The following is a 23228-nucleotide window of genomic DNA, read 5'->3' as shown; positions in this document are numbered from 1 at the left end:
CGCGGGATTGTTTCAACGCAGACCAACAACAAGCCGTTAAAGCTCCTGGAGCTGACTCCCGACGGTGGAGGAGAGGCAAGGTAGAAGAAGATTTCCGCCGCCCCCCCCTTCCCTTACCGCGGCACCGACTGGCGATTTAAGCAGCATGTCCTGCAGTCTTCACACGCTGCTTCGGGCCCTTCTACTACCCTGATTTGCTCCGGACGTGCCAGAGTAAATCAGGCCAATAGAAGGACCCGAAGCAGCGTGTGAAGACTGATGGACACGCTGCTTGAATCGCCATGTGTACTCGGACCCGCGGGAAGGGAAGGGAAAGGGGGGCCGCCGGCAAAGGACTCGGGTACCCGTTTGTAGTCGCGACTGTGGGAAGGGAAAGGGGGTAGAGGAAACAATAATGCTGCTGCACAGGGAACTGGTGTGGGGGGAGGAAAATGGAGGGGGAGGGAATGCTGCTTTGGACACACAGACAGAGGGAGGAAGGGAGACAGAAAGACAAGAAGAAAGACACAGGGGCAGGTGCACAGGGAACTGGTGTGGGGGGAGGGAAATGGAGGGGAAGGGAATGCTGCTTTGGACACACAGAAGGAGGAAGGGAGACAGAAAGACAAGAAGAAAGACACAGGGGCAGGTGCACAGGGAACTGGTGTGGGGGGAGGGAAATGGAGGGGGAGGGAATGCTGCTTTGGACACACAGACAGAGGGAGGAAGGGAGACAGAAAGACAAGAAGAAAGACACAGGGGCAGGTGCACAGGGAACTGGTGTGGGGGGAGGGAAATGGAGGGGGAGGGAATGCTGCTTTGGACACACAGACAGAGGGAGGAAGGGAGACAGAAAGACAAGAAGAAAGACACAGGTGCAGGGAGATATACAGAAAGACAAACAGACAAAGGGGGCCAGGGACAGAGAAAGACAGCGGGAGTCGCGCCAGGAAGGGTGCGGGATGCCGCAGAGGGAACTTTTCCAATGGGTGCAACTGGGCGGCTGTCGGGAACCTCTGATTAGGGGCAGAGCAAGGTAACTATCATAGGGATAAGAAGGAGGAGGGGGGGAGAAAAAGGAAGGGACGCCTACTGCTGGACAGGGGGAGAAGGAAAGAGGTGCTGATGGACAGGGGGTGGGTGAAGAAAAAGGAACGGAGGCCTAATGTTGGACAGGGGGAGAAGGAAGGTGCTGCTGGACAGGGGGGAGCTAAAAAGGGAGAAGGGCTGCTGCTGCATAAGGAGAGCTGTGAAGGGGTGGTGGTGGACACAGGGGAGGTAAAAGGAAGGGAGAATGGACAGGGGGAGCAGGCAAGGGGTGGTGATGGACAGCCAAGGAAAAAGAAAGACAGAAAGAAAGAAAGCGGCTAAGGAGAGAGAGAGAGAAAAATAAATAAAGAGAGACACACACACATATATTCTAGCACCCGTTAATGTAACGGGCTATAAGACTAGTACAGTATAATCCAAGAGCAGCTTGGTATGCAGAAGCTGTCCGTCAAGTGGGTGCCCAAATTTATTTATTTGAAAAATTTATATTCCGCTCTATCAACATTTCTAGGCGGATTCCAACAAACCTACATAATTTATAAATGTTTATAAAAGTTTGAATGTTGACAAGAAACGACGTTGGGTGGACACTTCCAAGTTGAGTTTGCAGCATTTTCAGCAAGCTGATGCCAACTTTTTGGAATGACTAGTTACTCTTGATGAAACATGGATACAACACTATGATCCTGAGACAAAACAACTGTCCATGCATTGGCAACACTCAGGTTCTCCACAGCCAAGGAAATTCAAGACCCAAATGTCAGCAGGAAAAGTCATGGCCACAGTGTTATGGGATCAGGAAGGTGTTGTAATGGCTGACTACGTATCTTCCAAGGGGTCAAACAGTTAATGCAGAATACTACTGAAACTTGCTGTGCTGATAATAGGAAGCATTGAAAGAAGAAATGAGAGGGAAGCTGAGGAAAAGAGTTCTTTATTTTGCAAGACAATGCACCTGCACACAAGGCTGGCAAAACGATGGATGTTTTGATGCACTTGGGGTTTCAGTGCATAGACCATCCACCCTACTCAACAGAACCTACTCCATCGGACTATTTTCTGTTTCCAAAACCTTAAAAAGAGTTTGAAAGGGCAATAATTTTTGAGTGATTCAGAGGTGATTGCAGCAGCAAAGTAGTGACCAGATTTCAGAGTACTTTTTTGAAAGGGTTACAGAAACTTCAGACAAGATGTGCAAGTGTGTTGAACTTAGGGGTGAATATGTGGAATAACTTGTAAATTTAATGGCTCCACATCATTCTCTTCTTGGTTGGGCGGAGAACTTTCCAGCACCCTCTCGTACACCAGCCTTTGACTGGCATAATTGCTCACATTGGGCTAGATTCACAAAGCAAACCGATCGTGTGCCAATCGGTTTGTGACCCCTTAGTGACGCCGGCCCGATTCACTTACCTGTCTTCCAACCATCCTCTGATCCACGCATGCAAATGAGGGCAAGCCCATGCAAATGTAGGCAGGGATGCGATTCACTAAACAAAACCCTGCAACACCGACTGGGCTGGCCGATCAAAAAAAAAAAGCGACTGCTGAAGACCAGTCGCTGAAGCCCTTTCCAAATACCCTGCCTTCTGCAGCCCTGCTCTCTGCCCTGTCATCCCCGATCTCCTGCTGCCCTGAATGCCTCCTGCAGCCCCGAACGTGCCTGCCTGCCTGCCCCGAACACGCCTGCCTTCCAGCCCCAAACTCGAACACCCTGCCTGCCTGCCCCAACTCTCCCACCCTTCCCCGCACTGTGGTTTTAACCCGCGGGCTTAAGCAGGTTAAAACCATGGACTCCCAAAAGTTCCTCTATCGCCCCCCCAAAAAAAAAATCCAGCAATAGCATTTTTGTAGGCTTTATCTTGCGGCTCTGGCTGTGCTAATAGAAGAAGAAAATCACACTCTTTTTGAGTAGAATTTTACATTATGTGGTTTTTCCACATACAAGTTCAAGGAAACATAGAAACATAGAAAATGACGGCAGAAAAAGGCCATAGCCCACCAAGTCTGCCCATTCCAAAGACCCGCCCCCCTGACTTTACTCCCTTAGAGATCCCACGTGAAGCGCTTGAGTTATTTCCTGCCCGAATGTACTCACAAGCTAATAGAAGAAGAAGAAAAAAAACAAACACAACTCCGACAGCAAGGAGGTCCCGCGCATGCACAGACCATCTACAGATGGTCTGCACTTGCACGGGGATCGCTATAGCATGATCCATGCCTGCAGATGGGGGTGTTCCTCAAATCGCCCTCATCTGCATGTTAGAGTTTCCTGAATTAGTCGGGCCTGCCCGGATCTGGCAGGTTAGTGAATCCTGGCCTTCTAAAGTTATTGGTAGGCACTTACCAAATCAGGTGCCTACCACCTAATTAATTTTAATTTTAGCCAATTATGAACTCATTAGTGCTCATTAACAGTGCTGATTAAGCTAATTAAAAATTAACACACACACACACACACACACTTTACAAAACCGCACAAAAGGTTTTTAGTGCTAGCCGGCACTCATAGGAACTCTGACTGTGATCATTCAACACTGGCCATCACTAAAAACCTTTTGCATGGTTTTATAAAAAGGGGGGGATACGTAAGAACATAAGAACATAAGCAGTGCCTCTGCTGAATCAGACCAGAGGTTCATCGTGCCCAGCAGTCCGCTCATTCGGCGGCCCATCAGATCCAGAACCTGTATAGTAATCCTCTGTACCCTTTTATTCCCTTTTCCTTCAGGAAATCATCTAATCCCTTCTTGAACCCCAATACCGTACTCTGTCCTATTACACTCTCTGGAAGCTTTGATCTAGGTGCCAACTTTCAGGTGTCATTTATAGAATTTGGGCCAAAATGACTTATTGCACAAAGAGAGTTCCACATGAATTTTCTTTATAAAATTTGTGCTTAGCACACATCATCCCAGTGCCTAATTTTGAGCACTCTAAAGAGATCTGCTCTTATGTGTTTTAAAATTGTGTATGCTTTATATTGTACCCTGCCAAGTTAATAGGTGGGTTAAAAAAAAAATACATAAATAATTAAATAATTCTCCCCAGAACGTATAAATCTAACCCATTTAAAGACTGCCCTGAAATAAGACAGTTTTCTAAACACCCCTTTTCATGAGTAAATCACTGCTTTCCCTGCCAAATGACTTTACATTACACTTCTATTAAGGATGTTCATAAGTAGAAAAAATGTGGTTCATGTCTGGACTTTTTAGAAGGGTTCCCAGTGACTTAGCGAGGATCAGCAGCCAGGTGTTTTGGTAGGACTGAATGTTGAGAAGGGCCATACAGAGTGCTTTGTGTAGTTTAATTTTGTGGTTAACCATTTTGTTAATAAGACAATATTGTGTACAAGCAGTGTCTCCCTTCCGGTTCACCACACAATTCCGGTTCACCACGTACTCACCTTTATAGGACCCCCAGGGACCCCTGAAGAAGACTTTTTGTCGAAACGCGGACCGTGTTGGGTCATGTATCCCTAGCGGACTAGGTCCTTTAAGGCTCTTATGTGGATGATTTACTTTTATGTGGATGGAATTATTTTATGTGGATGATTTTAGTGTACCTTTGGAACTTTGATACTTTCAAATAAAGTCCATTTGGGAACATCGTCACTCCACAGAGTTTTTTTGGTTTTCTGTGTGTATATATGATAAATGAATGGAAAAAATATCTTTACAAATAGTACTATTATTATGGGGACAAATAATACTGTTATTAGGGGCTGGGGCAGAGCTTGAGTATCCCCAAACATTTTGAAAAGTTGGTTCCTATGATTAGGCTATCAGACAATTTGGCACAATCAATGTCTCCTGAACAGATGCAGCTAACTACATCACGCTGTTATTCAGTTTCTTGGAAATCAAGAAAACATCCCGATGGTATTGTAAAAAGAAAATGTAAATCTGTTTTGTAATGACAAGAATGATTTTGTGTCAATTGTAAATCAATGGTAATGCTCTGTATTGCTCTTGTTGTCCCTTGCCATGAGCCAGAATATTAGTTAAGCAGGTTACAATGTGTTATTAAATAAAATAAAATTAAGAACTCCTTTTACAAATGTGCGCTAGCGTTTTTAGCGCACGCACCGGGTTAGTGCGCGCTATAGCGCGCGCTACCTGAAAAACTACCGCCTGCTCAAGAGGAGGCATAGCGGCTAGCGTGCGCTGCATTTTAGCGCGCACTATTCCACGCATTAAGGCCCTAACGCACCTTTGTAAAAGAAGCCCTAAATGTGATAAAGAATTTTTTTCTGCATTAAAGGCCCTATTTTATATATGACTCATAAAATGTCTGCCCTAAGAAGGATGGCTCTTAGAATGATTCCATAAAACATCTTCGAAATTAGGTACAGTTTATAGAATCACGCATAGCGCCCATCCGCATGACTAACATTTAGGTGCAACCATTTATGCCAGCGAAAACCAGACCTAAATACCTGCGCTTAAGTTGCGCACCCACAACCTGCTCATACTCTTCCCTTGGCCACTCCCTCTGTTAAGATCCACACAGTAACATTTATGTGCACCGCTTTATAGAATACTAGTGTTTAAGCCCGTTACATTAACGGGTGCTAGAATATATGCCTATCTGTCTTTCTTTATTTATGTCTCTCTCCCTGCTCCTGTCTCTTTCTTCCTTTCTTTCTGTCTCTCTCCCTCCTGCTATTTTTCTCTCTCTCCCTGGCATCCTTTGTCTGTCTGTCTGTCTCTTTGGTCCCCTGTCTGTCTTTATATCTGTCTGTCTCTCTCCCTGGCCTCCTTTGTCTGTCTGTATTTCTTTCCGTCTCCCCTCCCCTCCAACCCCCCCCCCCCCACTTTCCTTTGCAGAAGCAGCAGCGGTATTTCCCTTCCCCTCCAGGTCCCCGTGAAGCAATTCCCTTCTCTTACCTGAGCTGTCCTGCTTCGTTCGGCCCCTCCCTGCAATCTGGCCTGCTCCGTTCGGCCCCTCCCCCTTCCCTTCCCGTGGGCTGGCCTGCTGCAGCCGAAGGATTTTGTTTTAAGCTTTAAAAGTGCCGCCGGCGGCTCCTCTCATGGTGGCCGGCTTTAGCGAACCTCGCAGGCCGCTCTCCAGCCTCGGTAGCACATTCCCTCTGACGCACAGGATCGCGTGGTTCACTAAAGCTGGCCAGCATCGCAGGCTGCTCTTTACAGGAGGATCAGCAGCAGCGGCAGCAGTGGCGAGTGAGGGCCGAGGTGTGTTCCCTGCCGAGGACGCGGGCAGGGAGAGAGCTTGCCTGGCTTCCAGGGTGAGTGAGGGCGGGAGGAGGGGAGTGGCCATAATGTTTCCTGCCACTGGGTTGGCTGCCACGGATCACATACCACAGCGGCAGGCAACACGAAATCCTAAGTGCGCATGTGCACTTAGGGTTTTATTATATAGGATGCTTAGAAAGTTGTATGCATAAATTTTAATTAATGTCAACTGGTGCAAATTATTACTTGTTAATTGCCAATTATCAGCGCAGATCAGCTTGTTAAACAATTAAGTTGCATGCACAAGTCAGCAATTCGCTCAGATTTGCTTGTGCAACTTGGAAGTCGCACTATAACAGGGGTAGGGAACTCCGGTCCTCGAGAGCCATATTCCAGTCGGATTTTCAGGATTTCCCCAATGAATATGCATTGAAAGCAGTGCATGCAAATAGTTCTCATGCATATTCATTGGGGAAATCTTGAAAACCCGACTGGAATACGACTCTCGAGGACTGGAGTTCCCTACCCCTGCACTATAAAGAAGCTGACCCTAACTGATTAGCAAAATGTTGGGAACACAGTTAATTGTGATTTTGTGCTCCTGTGATAAGTGCAAAATCTTACAGTACTTTCAATGGTAAGCTAATAAACTGAATGTGTGATATAAAACATATCCTTCATTCCTGTCCGCATCTTACCAATAGCAAACCATCACAGGGGAAGTAAAGCTCTGAACTAAACTTACTGATAGTTTTATCACCTTTCACATCACAGTTCCTTTCCTTTTACAATATTCCGTTCAATAACAAAAGTTCTTAATGCAGGTCTGGCATTTGGTTTGCTCACATTATTAAGTTCCTCTTTATGAAACGTAATCTTATTCTATAAACTGGTATTTTTCAGAGCCCCAAATAACTACCATCACCAAGGTGGTCGAAGGAGAGCCAGAGATAGTTTCAGGAACCGAGACCCGTATCACAAAAGTAATTCATGAAGGTAAAGAGTTTAGTTTTCACTACGTTTCTCTTTTCCATTAAAAAACAAACTGTTTGCTGTACTAGATAAGAAGCAATTGATTTGCGTTTAGAGTATGTTGCAAAGGCAGATAAATGTATGGTGCTAGCTAGGGTTGCTGGATTTTCCAATTGGCCGCAAGGCCCTCCCTGTTCTACCCAGCCCCGCCCTGTAACTCCCTAATCCCACCCCCCAGTCCTATCCTAGCCCCGCCCCCGCTGCCTGCTCTTATCAGGCAGGGAGGAAACCGCACATGTGCGGATGCCATGCGATAACATCACATGCACATGCATATGCATGTGATGTCATTGCATGTCACTGCGCATGCGTGGATTTCCTCCCTGCCCGACACGATTTGAGGAGGCTTTTCAAAACCTGGACAAAGTGCCGGGTTTTGAAAAGCCATACACGGAAATCCGGACATCTAGTAACCCTAGTGCTGGCAGAGTTGTTTGATTCTGTTTCCTTTGTTATAGGATTACTGTGGTTTATGCTGTGGCGTAGAGAGGGTGGAAGATGCCCCCAGGCAGTGGCACCCCTGCCCTCTTCTCCGCCTCGATCCTTCCCCATCACACACTCCCCCCCTTGCCATATGTGCATGCCCCTTCCCCCGCACCTCTTTAACTTCCCTGGCGCAACGGCATTCCCCACTTGCTGTTTACTCCAGCGTCGGCTCTTCCTCTGAAGTCACTTCCTAGTCACGGGACCCAGAAGTGATGTCAGAGGGAGAGCCGAGGCCAGTACAGGCAGCAAGTTGGAGATGCTGCTCATACTGGTGATGAACTAGAGGTGTGGTGGGGTGGTGGAGAGTGAAGGAGTGCACGTGGTAGGGGAGGAGTGGGAAGGTGTGGGGGGGGGTGGATAGGAGGAGAGGTGCTGGTTCCCCCCACCCGGACAGCACCCAGGGTGGTTTGCTTCCTCCCCTCCTTTACTACGGCCCTGGGTTTATATTCAGCATTTGTCAGTGGTATTCTTGGATATAGAATGCTGGACCACGTCCATGCACTGGCACTGAATATTTGGACTTATGTGGCCTGCTAGCTCTTATGCAGTTAAGTGCAATATTCATCACTTAATCACCTAAGTGACATTGGATAACGATAGGTCTGATTTTTATGCAGTTCAATATGGTCACTTAACTTAGATGGCTAAGTGCTGTGTATTGGCAGTGAACTGCATAAGTGTCAGCTTCATCCCCCGAACCACCCACAAAAGAACCGGCTTTCACTTTAGAGGTCTGTGGTGATATTCCATGACACTAACCAGATAAGTGCAGTTGAATATAAGTGGATAGACCCACACACGCAATTTAATTGGCCAGGAGCTGTTTCTGGTCAGTTACAGTTACACTGTATTCAAAACTGAAGCTTCATTGCCTTTGTTAAAATACCCCAAATCATAGTATTGTAAAATGTTTCTGACAGAATGACAATGCAGGGACGTAGCCATGGGGTGGGCCTGGCCCACCCACTGTGGGCTCAGGCCAACTCACCCAGCAATCACAGGACACCAGCAGTGGTTTCTACACACTGTCAGCAGCTGACCCAGAAAAGTACCTGAAGAGAAACAAAATGCTGCACAGGTTGGAAATGGGAAAGGAGGGAAAGAGAGATACTGCAGTGGGTGAGGGGATGGGAATCGAGGGAACAAGAGAGGCTTTTGTATAGGTGGGGGCAGGGGGTTGAAGGGCAGGAGAGAAAGAAGCCCGCCCACTTTGGTCTCAGGCCCACCCAATATTGGCTGTCTGGCTATGCCACTGCAACAGTGTTTTTTTAAAAAATTTTTGTTCCTCTGTCACCATTAGCTAAATTTATTTGGTACAGTGAAAGCAAATCATTGCAAATTAGGTCAGAGCATTCTAATCAAAGCATTATTTACCATGGGTTTATTAGTACCGAATGAACATTTCATCCAGTGTTAATTATGTTAAATTTATTTAATCACATTTCTAGAATGAACTGCTCACAAGCCATTGATATTTAAATTTTTTCAAGAAAACAATTGCATGGCAAAAGACAGACCCCCCCCCCCCCCCCTCCATGAGAGAGCCCAGCCAGTTAAGCTGTGCAAAATTGACAACATGTGCATAGATTTATAAAGCAAAATTTTAACTGTGGAAAAAATATTCAGAGTTGAAGATTGAATCCATCTGGGAAGACCCTGCTGCAGCAGTAGATCCGGCCTGCCAAAGTACAGCATGAGAGCAAAAGAAATGCCACACTAGGTCTGATTAATATTCATCAAGCCCACATTCTGTCACTGATAGTAAACCAAACTGGGACACTTGGTAGAAGTACCCAATAGATCCTAATGCGCACATTCATTCACTATAGCTTACTCCCAGCAGGAAGAGGTTGTGTTGCTTTAGGGCTCCTTTTACAAAGGTGCGTTAGGGCCTTAACGCGCGGAATAGTGTGCGCTAGCCGCTACCGCCTCCTTTTAAGCAGGCGGTAATTTTTTGGCTAGCGTGCATTAATCTTGTGCGTACGCTAAAAACGCTAGTGCACTTTGGTAAAAGGAGCCCTAAGTCTATCTGCTCAATCATTTTAAATCAATTTTCCTATGGCATTGATTACATCTTCAAGTGACAATTTTCAAACTTGACTGAGAAAATAGGTCAATATTCAAAAGCACTTATGCACATAAGTGAACTTTAATTGAAAAAACCCTGCAATACATAATTTTAAATATAGTAGTAGTAATATCTTCAGTATAGTAATATAGTAGCAGATGATATTATTATATAGTAGTAGTAGTAGTAGTAGTAGAAGCAGCAGCAGCAGCAGCAGCAGCAGCAGCAGCAGCAGTATTGTAACAGTATAGCAGTAGTATTTATTTATTTATTTAAACATTTTATATACCACCAGGAATCTCAGTGGTTTCCAAAGTAATACACATAAAAATATACACATGCTGTTATACAATAACCCACTACTACTATTACTATACTGAAGGTATTACTACTAGTATATTTAAAACTATGTATATAATAACCCATTACTACTACTACTACTATGTATACAATAATCCACTACTACTAGTAGTAGTAGTAGTGTAGTAGCAATTGTTATTGTATAGTAGTAGTAGAAGCTACAGTAGTATAGAATTAGTGTAGTAGTAGTAGCAGAAGCAGAAGCAGCAGTATAGTAGTAGCTGTAGTAGTAGTTGTTGTTGTATAATAGTAGTAGTAGACTTGGTAAGCAAGCACCTGACGTAAAAAATGATCTTACATTTACTAAAGGTCAACATGAATCATCTAACTAATCCTAGAGCTACATAAATTTTGAAAACACATGCATACATATGATAATCTGGCTACCATAAGAACATAAGAATTGCCGCTGCTGGGTCAGACCAGTGGACCATCGTGCCCAGCAGTCCACTCCCGTGGTGGCACCTAGGTCAAAGACCAGTGCCCTGAGACCAACCCTAACTGCATACGTTCCGGTTCAGCAGGAACTTGTCTAACTTTGTCTTGAATCCCTGGAGGGTGTTTTCCCCTATAACAGCCTCCGGAAGAGTGTTCCAGTTTTCCACCACTCTCTGGGTGAAGAAGAACTTCCTTATGTTTGTATGGAATCTATTCCCTTTTAACTTTAGAGAGTTATCTCTTTCGTTCTCCCTACCTTGGAGAGGGTGAACAACCTGTCTTTATCTACTAAGTCTATTCCCTTCAGTATCTTCAATGTTTCAATCATGTCTCCTCTTTTCAAAGGAGAAGAGGTCCAGTTTCTCTAATCTCTCGCTGCAACTCCTCCAGCCCCTTAACCATTTTAGTTGCTCTTCTTTGAACCCTTTCTAGTACCGTGTCCTTCTTCATGTACGGCGGCCAGTGCTGGATGCAGTATTCCAGTATTCCAGGTGAGGGCGTACCATGGCCAGGTACAGCGGCATGATAACCTTCTCCGATCTGTTCGTGATCCCCTTCTTAATCATTCCTAGCATTCTATTCGCCCTTTTTGCCACCGCCGTGCTTTGGGGATGGCTTCATCGACCTGTCAACCAGCACTCCCAAGTCTCTTTCCTGGGGGTCACTCCAAGTAACTCCCCAGACATCCTGTATTCATGTAAAAGATTTTTGTTACCATCATGCATCACCTTAAACTTATCCACGTTGAACCTCATTTTCCATGTTGTGGCTCATTTCTCAAGCGTGTTTATGTCACGTTGCAGATCCTAGCAATCCTGCGTCTTCATTACTCTGAATAACTTAGTATCATCTGCAAATTTAATCACCTCACTCATTGTACCAATTTCCAGATCGTTTATAAATATGTTGAAAAGCACGGGTCCAAGCACCAAACTCTGCGACACTCCACTCGTGACGCTTTTCCAGTCCGAGTATTGTTCATTTACCCCCACTCTCTGTTTCCTATCCGCCAGCCAGTTTTAAATCCACGTGAGTATTTCACCCTCGATTCCATGGCTTGCAATTTTTCAAAGCAGTCGTTCATGCGGAACCTTGTTGAACGCCTTCTGAAAATCCAGATATACTGTGTCAACCGGGTCGCCTTTGTCTATCTGCCTGTCTACTCCCTCAAAGAAGTGCAGCAAGTTCGTCAAGCAAGATCTTCCTTTGCTGATGCTGTGTTGGAATTGCGTGTTCTCTCATATTCTCCTTGACAAGTTATTCCAGGAAGCAATCGCCTACAGCATCCAGCAACTTTGTCTCCCTACCACTGCCGGAGGTGTCTTGGTTCCAGTCTATCCCCGGATAATTGAAGTCACCCATGATAACTGCGTTGCCTCCCTTGCAGTTGCGTTTAATCTCGTCCATCATTTCTCCATCAATTTCTTCAGACTGCCCTGGGTGTCGGTAATAGATGCCGATCTTCATTTCCATTCCATTTGTTCCTGGAATTTTGACCCATAGAGACTCTAACTTACTCTGTTCTCGCATGCTTACACCCAAATTCTGTATATAGCGTCATAAATTCCGTACACAAATTGGTGTGCACAGGTGATTTGCGCATGCAACTTAACTGTTTAACAAACCAATCAGCGCCAATAATTTGCAATTAATACATCATAATGGATACTGATTGGCATTAATTATAAATCCCAATAGATAAATAAAATAATTAGAAGTTACATACCCAACTAGGTAAGCACATTCTATAAATTGGTCCGCATCAGTTCTAGTACATGAATCTCAAAAGGGGGTTGAGCCAGGGAGGAGCATGGGTGGATCATGGGCATTCCTAAATGTTAAGTGCACTGTTATAGAATACGCCTGATCTGGGCACAACTTAGGTGCAAGTATTTAGGCCTGGTTTTTCTTGGCCTAAATGAGTGTCTAAATGTTACTGATGTGTATGGTGCTAAGCAGAATTTTATATATGGTGCATTCCTTTAACAAAATTGTGCTAAATGCCATTCTGGTCGGCACTAGTTTTTTAGGCACTGTATATAGAATCAGCCCCTTAGGGCTACTTTGCCATTATAAATACATTTGACACTGGACAAATTATAGTGGAAATATTATGAAGGGATAGAGCTCCATACTAATGGGGGATAATTGCTTAAGCTTTTTCTTATGAGTAAAGGACAAAAATGCACAACTGGGGGCAGAGGTGGGGGTTACAGTGCAAGCCCATACATACGAGGGATCTTCAAAATGTTCCTGCATTTTTATTTTTTTTAAACACTATTTATTAAATATCTCAAAATCAAATCACATCGCTTTTCCACATAATCACCCTGTTTTGCGATGCATTTTTCACAAGACATTCTACGACACGCTCTCGCGAGAGGTTGGTATGCACAGACGGGAAGCAGGACCTTGGGGGCAATAGCGACAAAGCAGTATGACAAAGCGACAAAACAGTGTGACAAGATGGTGACTGTAGCCAGGAGAGTGCTAGAGTGTATAGAGAGAGGTGTAACCAGCAGAAGAAAGGAGGTGTTGATGCCCCTGTACAGGTTGTTGGTGAGGCCCCACTTGGAGTATTGTGTTCAGTTCTGGAGGCTGCATCTGGCCAAGGTTATAAAAAGACTTGAAGTGGTCCAGAGGAAAGCGACAAAAATGGTAGGGAGTTTGTTCCTAAAGAAGTATGCGAAGAGACTATAAGACCTCAACATGCATACTCTGGAGGAGAGAAGGGACAGAGATGATATGATACAGACATTTAAATATTTGAAAGGTATTAAAATAGGACCAAATCTTTTCCAGAGAAGGGAAATTGGTAAAACTAGAGGACATACATTGAGGTTGAGGGGGTGGTAGACTTAAGAGTAATGTTAGGAAATTCTTTTTCATGGAGAGGGTGGTGGATGCCTGGACTGCCCTCCCGATGGAGGTGGTGAAGAGGAATACTGTGATGGAATTCAAAAAAGGATGGGATGAACACAGAGGATCACTAATTAGAATATGACTGAGCAAACTTTCACAGGCTGAATCCAGCAAAGGAGATGGTTTGGATAGGCTGGAGTGAGCTTCAATGGCAACTCCAGAAATAACAAAGAAAAAATACATTTTAATTTAATCATGAAATTGTAATGCATGTGATTACAGGGCAGACTGGATGGACTATTCAGGTCTTTATCTGCCGTTATTTACTATATTACTGTTACCACTTGTCCCACCCCAACTATTTCCCGCAAAAATATGAAATTCTTAAACTTTTTGAAGACCCTTCATAATAAAATACAGTGGAACATATACTGTGTAGTACTTGCATTATATTTATGCCTTTGCTAGTGTGTGTTACTGGAATTTGTGTGCTAATGATAACTTTTTTGTAAAAATCTTTAAAAAAAAATACACTTCAACGGACAACTTGTACTTGCACACAGGCGAGTTCTCACAAAATTACTCCCATAGAGCAGTGGTTCCCAAACATGGTCCTGGAGATACCCCAGCCAGTCATGCTCTCAAAATATCCACAACGAATATCCATGAGAGAGATTTTCCAGCAGTATAGTCAGTGCATATGAATCTATCTCACAAATATTCATTATGGATATCCTGAAAACCTGACTGGCTGGGGTACCTCCAAGACCAGGTTTGGGAATCATTGCCCCAGAGGGCAGTTTTCAGTTGCTATTTATCTGGAAATGGCTTTTTGGAAATTACTCATTTTCCCTGCAAAGTATGCATAGAAGAAGTAATTCTGTAAAAAGCCACCTAATGTTAGGCTGCAAGTAAATGCATAAATTTTAGGCCTCCTTTTATTAAGCCACGGTGTAGGTTTCTACCATGGCCCAGGGTGCTAAATACTCTGACACTCCTAGGAATTCTATGAGCGTTGGAGCATTTAGCGCTCCGGGATGCAGTAGAAACCTCTACCATAGCTTAGTAAAAAGGGAGATTAGTCATTCATGAATGTAGGTGAGCACATATGCATGTAAATACAGTACTAATCTGCAAAGATAACGAGCTATTTTTACCTGGTTATTTTTTAGCTGAATCTTCAGCCATGTATAACTTGCATTCACCTAGCTGGGGAAAAAAAAGTGCAGACTTTGAGGCCCTGATTCTACAAAGTGCGTCCGATTTTAGGCAGCTATAGGCGTCCTATAGCTGTCTAATCAGCCAATCGGGATGCACGTTTTTTAAAAAAATGCTCCCCAGGCAGGCCGCCTATATTGAAGGCGCCTCCAGGAGCCTAGGGAGGTCCGCAAGACGCCTAAGCTCGCCTGAGGGCCTTAGGCGAAACTGGGCGGCCCTACGCGTTTCCCTAGTAGAGGAAGAGACGCTTAAAATGTAGGCCAGCAAAATGCTGGTCTACATTGTAAGTAGACGCGGCTGCTATACTTATCGCAGCAAGAGATCTCCCTGCTGCAATAAGTATAGCGGCTGCGGCCGCCTGTCCCATCACTGGCAGGAGGATGCCCATCTTCTCCTGCCGGAACCCTGGACCAGGACTCCCCCTCCCCCCCAAACTGGTAATCGCCGGCAGGAGGATGCCCAACTCTTACTGCCGGAACCCCCCCAGACCCCCCCCCTCTCCCCCAAATTGGTAATCGCCGGCAGGAGGAAGCCCAACTCCTCCTTTAAATGTTGGTCTGCTGGACGGGTCTTGCTGCCGTCCAGCCGACAGGCCCGCCTCGTGGAAATGAGATGGGCCCGCCCCTTTCCGGCCCATCCCTGCTAAATCTAAGGCCTGATTGGCCCAGGCTCTGGAAGCCTGGACCAATCAGGCCTTAGGCATAGCGGGTACGCCCATCCCCACTAATCCTAAGGCCTGATTGGCCCAGGTGCCAGGTCCGGGGGTCCAGGAGGAGTTGGGCATCTTCCTGACGGCGATTACCAGTTTGGGGGGAGGGAAGTCTGGGGGTTCCATAAGGAGGAGTTGGGCATCCTCCTGCCGGCGATTACCAGTTTGGGGGGGAGGGGGTTCCGGGGTTCCGACAGGAGGAGTTGGGTACCCTCCTGCCTGCAATCGGACAGGGGGCCGCGGCCCGCTATACTTATAGCGGCAGAGAGATCCCTTGCCGCGATAAGTGTAGCAGCCGTGTCTAATCTAACCCGATTCTCTAACCAGCGCCTGTAACATGGACGCCGGTTACAGAATCGGGGTTTAGTGTAGGTCCGATTCTGTATAGGACACCTCTCCCGGGCATCCTATACAGAATTTGGGCCTTAATGCACATAATTGCACTTGCTAATTTCCAAAAGGAAACTGTGAAAATATCTGTTTGAGAATTTGCAGAAAGTGCACATGTAAGAAGTGCCCAACCCAGGCTGTCTAAAAACTTCCTCTGAGATTTCACATCCAGTTCTTTTGTGGCCTCTCTGCTTTTTCTTTTTTGTTACAACCTGTCTAAATCCAGATACTTTGGACTAACCAAGCCTGTGGTCATTATTTATATTGGATTTGTGTTAAATTGAAATGGTTAATTCAGAAAGGCTCCAATTCCTACATTTACATCCTTTGATCTCATTTTTATATTCTTTAGAACCTGAAATCAAATATACAAAAATTGTTACCACAGGAACTGGCACTAATGAGGAATACCTCAAGAAATTGCTTGAAAAAGGTTGGTCCTCTGATTATTAACATAGATATGAAGTATATATGCCCTGTGGTTAGGATTAAAAGATCTTAAAGGACAAGCATATTTACCACTACATTGTAGATGTAGAACAGTTTTATGAAATTTGAAGTTTTGTTTTATAATTGCATAAGTATTGGGTTACGTGTCAAACAATGGAAACCCTGTTCCCTCTAAGCTGAGCAGGCATCCCTCATCTATAGTTCTGCCAGTGTGGGGTGCTGTTTCACAATCACATTTTCTAAGGTGAGGGACAGCCAATAATTGTAGGACTCCAGGGAGCCTGCCTGTCTCTTGTGATTGAAAACACAATATTGAAGCACTATCCCCTATTGGCAGCAATGCAGTTGGATGATTCCTACTCAGCTTAGAAGGAACAGTGAATGCCGCTAGATATGTTCGATGCTTGACAATATGTCCAAAAGTCCTTTCATTTCAGTTTGCATCTTTGACTTACATATTATATTACTCTTCTAAATAGGCCCAACTGAAGCGACAACTGTCAGATGTTTATGTTAATAAATCCCATATTGAGTAAGGGGAAATAAGTTAATTCATATAATTAATATACTTCACCATGCTTTATTTTGTAAATTTTCACCCCTACTGACTTTCTAGGAATTAGCATCAGGGGTTATTTTCTGGAGAAACATCCTAGAATGAAGTGTTGACACTTTTTTTCAGACTCCAATGAGCAAGACTGCTTTGCTCCAGATTGCCCCTCCCCCTTTTCAGGAAGTTATCATGGAAGAGGATGGGCCTGGGTGAGCCCTAAGGGCCCCGATTGGCCTAGGCATCTAAGGCCCCTCCCATAGGAGGGGTCCTAGGTACCTGGGACAATCAGAGGTTTAGGCCCCTCCCTAGTATATCCCAGGATGCACTGGGAAAGGGAAGGCCCTGCCATTATGAAGAGGCAGGCCTGCCGGCAGGAGGGAATGGGCATCCTTCCCGATGGACTGTCTTCGAAGGTATGGGGTTATTGGGGGGGTGCCAGGGGGAAGGGAAGGGAGTCATGAACACTGGGGGAGCAAGGGGGGGGTCATGCCTTAAAACCTCCAGTGGTCATTTTGTCAGTTTGGTCACCTTTGAGGCACTTAGACCTGTTTTACATTTGTCTAAGTCTCGACATCCTGGGATAGCTTCAGTTATTGCTTTAAGACATCCAGGTTGAAGCCCAACTGATGCCTGCCCATAACACACCTCCCCACCCATAACAACACACCTCTTTGAGCTCTGGACACTCAGCAGCTTAGAACTACTGCTGAACATCCAGAAAGTTGACTTTGATTATCGGCACTTGGATATCCCTGTTATTAGGACGTCCATGTGCCGACTTGGGCTGGTGTTTGGACATTTTAAAGTTTTGATTATGAATCTCAAAGTGTGCAAACAATATGAGTTCAACTTCAGCCTGATAGTATTTTAATATTTTCATCATATCTGCTAGGTGAATTTGTCAGATTTTGTAGCAACATTTATGGAAAATTTTGGAAAAAAATTGAAAATTAATTTACAAAAAATGTGAATACACATTTTTTTTTTTTTTTTCAGTTCAAAAAAATTTTTATTGGTTTTTGGAAAACATAAAAAAAAAAAACTGAAGTACAAAAAGAAGAGCTTCCAAGGAAGCACAGGTTATAAACCGGGTGATGACACCCATCCAGTATATTCAATTACATAATAAGAAGTGGCAATAACAAGATAAATGAACAGTAAACAGTATATCAATCATGTTAGTATGCACATCATAAAAGCCTATAAGAACGAGGAACAAGCTTCGTATGGGATAGTGAAGGGAGTAAATCGAGAGAGATAAGATACAATATAGTCCACGCTAAAACAGTGCACATGTGACTGTATATCGTCAGCAGACAATGACAAAATAGTATGAAATAAAATAAAGAGAAAATAAAGGAAAGATCAAACCAGAATACTATAGGTAAATGATCCTGTTTATGGTCAAGGGTCTAAGTGCTGATGTTTGCCAGAATCGACCAAGTTTTATCAAAAGTCGCTCTAGATTTATGGCGGTCAGCCATATGTCGTTCAAATTTATTGTGGAGGCACATTGAATTCCACCATTGGTTATAATCTAATTTTGTAAAATCTTTCCAATTATGTAAAATAAGTTGAATGGCTAGAATTAATAAAAGGGTAAAAAGGCGGTCATGATACACAGATAGATGGGCAGTGAGTGCCGAGGAACCCAGAATCAAAATATCAAATGAGAAAGGATCAGTGATAGAGAAAATTTTAGAAATCGTGTGCCAGATCGAATTCCAGAAAATCTGCAAATGGGGGCAATCATAGAGCATATGCCGCAAGGAGCCTTCAGATGCTTTGCAAGACCAGCAAGAGTTAACTGAGGACTTCATTATTTTGGCTGATTTAATAGGAGTCCAGAAGGCTCTATGATAGAGGAAAAGAGCTGTTTGTCTATGAGAGGCTGAGTGAAGGGATTTAAATAATCTGGGCCATAACGCCAACCATAATTGCTCGGTAATAGGGGATTGCAACATCGGATCCCATTTAGAGATGGATTCGATGAGGAAAGGATATGATTTTGCCTGCATATACTTGTACCAATTTGAAGATTGACCTTTGGAAGCAGAGAAAAGTTGTATCTTTGAGTGGAGGTCAGGAGTAGTATGCAAGGATGCGGGAGATGAGAACCTCGCAGTAAGACAATGATGCAGCTGAATCCAATTAAAATATTGGGTGGGAGGGATATGGAATTTTGCCATAATGTCCGAGAATGTAATCCATTTATTCGCGTTGATAAGATGCGCAATAGTACAGAGACCTTGCTGTTGCCAAGATTTCCAAAGTACCACGGAATTGTCAATTTTAAGTTTGGGATTATGCCAAATAGGTGCCGCTAATGAATCAGCTAATTTGTTCTCTGAGATGGAGTCAATATGGTTAAGTGTTTGCCAAGTACTATGTAAAATCGGATTGCGTTTGGCCTCTGAAGGCAGAGGAATGGCAGGAGCATGTTGCATGATGTACGGATCGAGTAAAGAATGCTCTAAGGATAACCACGTGGGCGGTGTGCTTATGAGGAAAAGATTAGACCATAGGGAGCCTTGAGATAATAGAAAAGCATAATGGTATTCCCGAAAGCTAGGGAAGTTGACACCTCCCTGGTCCCGAGGACACTTTAATTTACGCAAGGCAATCCGGGGCTGTTTGTTGTGCCACAAGAAGGAAGAAAGGAGACGCTCAATACGAGAATAGATGGAGGGAGAAAAAAGACATGGAAGCATACTGAGAACATAATTTATTTTGGGAGTTATCATCATTCGTATTGTAGAGAGTCTGCCCCACCAGGAGAGGTTGAGGGGGGACCATTTGGAAGTACAAGTGTGAATGATAGAGAAGATGAAATCAGAATTAAGTTTCAATGTGGATTCGAGAGTAGGACCAAAGAATAAACCAAGGTATTTAATTTTGGTAGGGGACCATATGAAGCCAGAGTTAATTGCATCAGTTTGGACATCGATGCAATTTAGCGGAAGTATTTCTGATTTAGTTATGTTTAGCTTATAGCCAGATATGGCTGAGTACTGTCTAATTTGTTCAAGAACAGGAGAAAGAGAGTCCGGGGTGATGTAGAGCAGGATGTCGTCTGCATAGGCCGAGAGTTTAACTGAAAATTGGTCAGACTGGAAGCCATTAATTCTATGGTCGTGTCTGATAGCCGCTAATAACGGCTCCAGAGCGAGATTAAAAAGTAATGGGGATAGGGGACATCCTTGTCTGGTGCCACGGGATGGATAGAAAGGTTGCGAGGTACGGCCATTAATCATAATCCGAGTCGTCGGGTGGGAATATAGAACTTTGATCATATCAATAAAAGGATCTGGGAATCCATACCAACGGAGAATATGAAAAAGAAAATGCCATTCTAGGCGATCAAAGGCCTTTTCAGCATCGAGGGCCATAATCAAGAGTCTGTCTGGATGAGATGTAGTGTGGTGGATGATATGTGACAAAAGGCGGGTATTATTGGAGGAGTATCGGTTATGGATAAAGCCAGATTGATCAGGGGAGATAAGAGATGGAAGAACAGATTGGAGCCGGGTAGCAAGAATTTTAGCAAAGATTTTAGCATCCACATTAATTAGAGAGATAGGTCTATAGTTTTTGACATCTTGGGGGTCTTTGCCGGGTTTGGGAAACACAATAAGGGTAGCCTCTGTAAAGGAGCCTGAAGAATCGCCCTGATTGCAGAGAAACTGAAAGAAAGATAGCAAATGTGGAAGCAGAGCAGGAAGAAAGGCCTTGTAAAACTCAACAGTAATGCCATCGGGGCCTGGTGATTTATTCGAATTTAGAGAGTTAATGGCGTCCTGGAGTTCCTGAGCAGAGAAAGAAGAGGAGAGAGGAGACGTCTCGGTAGGTAAGAGTGAAGGATGGGGAAAAGATAAAAATGAGGTAAGCTGAGGAATAGAGGGGGAGGTTTCTGATGAATATAGTTGTTGATAAAAATCATGGAAGGCAGAAGAGATGGAGGAATAGTCTGTAGATAACTGCCCAGATACATCTTTAATAGAAGATATGGTAATCTTATTTTGAGATTTTTTCAGATAGTTTGCAAGTAGATGACCCGGTTTATTATTGTCGGCGTAATATGTGGATGCTTGAACAAAAACAGAGTTGGCAGCAGAGGAGCTTAAAAGAGAGTTGTATTGCAATTTCAGATTGCGAAGATCAGTTAGAGCTTGTATATTAGATGTATCAGAGATATGGATGGACTCAGCCAAACGAATGCGGGATTCCAGATCCCGTTGTGCAGTTTTCTGAGAAGAATGAAGTTTGGCTGAGAATTGAATAATAGTGCCACGAATAAATGCCTTAAAGGCGTCCCAGGTAACAATCCAATTAGTATGTGTGGGAATGTTGAATTTGAAAAATTCTTCAATGGCAGCACTAATGCAATCCGAAAAATGGTCCTCAGCAAGGAGTGAAGAATTAAACCGCCATTGCTTACTGCGAGGTTCTAGGGAGAAATGTGTGCAATTTATTGTAATGGCAGCATGATCTGAAACAGTTATGGAGTGAATGTCAGATGAAAGAATGTGTGTTAAGATAGATGTGCTGACAAGGAAATAATCAATCCTGGAGTATGTGGCATGGGGGGCAGAAAAGAATGTAAATTGTTCATCATCCCTATGGTGGATTCTCCAAGGATCTGTTAGTTGTAACTGAGTCATAATATCATGCAATGCATACCATGATTTTGATTTTTTATAGGGGGCGTGTGATTTCCGGTCCCTACTAGGGTCCAAAATGAGGTTAAAATCCCCCCCTATTATTACGGGAGTATCTGGATCCTGCAATATATGGTTGGCGATATTATGAAAGAAATCTGGAGAATCAATATTAGGTGCATAGATGTTAATGATTCGCAATGCATGATTGGAAATAGAAAGCTTAGCACTTACCCATCTACCATGTGTATCATGAGAGCTAAAAAGTGTGGAAATGGAGGGATGTTGTCTCACCAGAGTAATGACACCATTCTTACCATCCTCAGCAGGGGAGAAAAGGGGAGGAAGAAAACCACGTTTGGTAAACTTGGCAGAGTCAGCAGAATTAAGATGAGTTTCCTGTAGCAGAATAACATCAGATTTAATATCATCCAAATATGATATTAACTTCCGTTGTTTTATTACATTATTAAGACCCTTGACATTCAAAGATGTTATTGATAATGACATTTGAAGATAATAAAAATAATCTGATAATTGTCTGCATATAAAATATAAGGAATGAAATACCCATCAGAAACTGCATACATATCTGTAGTAAATAGAACAGGAGTGATAAATATCAGTGAAATACCAATAAAGAGAGAAAGAAGTAAAGAGCAATAAAATATACTGGAAAAGGTGAGAAAGCCCCCTGCTAAATAGCAGCAGGCCATAAAATATGGGTGGGCTGAGAAGCCAAAGCCAAGGCCCAGGCCGAAGGACAGCACACACCAGCAAACCTATTGACAAAGACTGTGAAAACAGGAGCTCTTGCTGCAGGAAAACAAAAACAGGATATCAGCAAGTTCAAGCAGTAAAACCTTGAGTAAACAACTGACCTATTAGGCTAATTGAAAGATAACCAGTCATAACAATCCAGGTAGCAAAAACAGTTGAAGCAGAACTAACAGGGCTGAACAGATACAGGAGCACGCTGTGAGTGAAAACAAGGTGTCAGAGTGACCGAGGAGAAAGCAGAAGGCAGCCGCACACAGTGAGAGGCTAGAGAGAGAGAGAGCTGAACACGGCTCCAGAGACAGATGCAGGCAGCATTAAATCTAATGGTGCCGAGGCCCAAGGCGGGAAAGGAAACAAACAGAGAGCACATTGTCAGCTCGTGGTGCAGAGGAGTGCAGTAGAGGTAAGGAGAGTAGGCAGACATTGTGCAAAAAGAAAAAAAAACTTGAGCCATAATTACAAAAGGAAGTAATGCATCGTGGTGAGGAAAATTCCATTGCTCTGAAGTAGAGAGTCACTCTTTAAAGCACAGCCATGCGTCTGCTAGCAGAGCAGGGCAGATCAGACTCACACATTGTCAATCGGGGTGGGCGAAGTTTCTTCTATGTAGGTGGCCAAAAGCTCCGGATCAGTGAAGTCTTTTGTTTGGTTTAAATATGTCACCCGCATCCGCGCCGGATAAAAGAGGCCAAAGCGGGCGCCCATCTTCTTTAGCTGGGGACGGAATGCTAGGAGTTGCTGCCGGGTTTTGACTGTGTTCTTATGAAGATCCGGGAGAATAAGAATCCGGTTACCCTCATAAGTAATGGGAGCCATAGATCTTGCTTTTTGTTGTATAGCAATAACTTGAGGGTATCTCAGGATTTTCATCACGATGGGTCGCGGTCGACGGTCGCGTGGGAGCCTGGAAGATGGCGACCGGTGGGCTCGCTCAATCTCGAAGTCGTGGGTGAATGAAAGATCCAGCAGTTTGGGGATGAACGCTTCGAGGAAGGTG

General features: G+C 44.1%; 1 protein-coding gene across 3 annotated transcripts in view; it reads left to right on the top strand.

The window, feature by feature from the left end:
- The window catches only part of POSTN (periostin), a 137849-nt gene that overhangs the window by 102912 nt on the left and 11709 nt on the right, over nt 1-23228 (top strand). For all 3 annotated transcript variants that reach the window (XM_033950367.1, XM_033950365.1, XM_033950366.1), the window contains exons 19-20: nt 7131-7223; nt 16143-16223. In XM_033950367.1, coding sequence (XP_033806258.1) covers nt 7131-7223; nt 16143-16223 — 174 coding nt within the window. The remainder of the gene's footprint in view (nt 1-7130; nt 7224-16142; nt 16224-23228) is intronic.

This window comes from Geotrypetes seraphini, chromosome 6 (assembly GCF_902459505.1).
Source record: "Geotrypetes seraphini chromosome 6, aGeoSer1.1, whole genome shotgun sequence".
NCBI classification, from domain to species: domain Eukaryota; kingdom Metazoa; phylum Chordata; class Amphibia; order Gymnophiona; family Dermophiidae; genus Geotrypetes; species Geotrypetes seraphini.
This window is presented reverse-complemented; position numbering and strand designations above follow the sequence as displayed.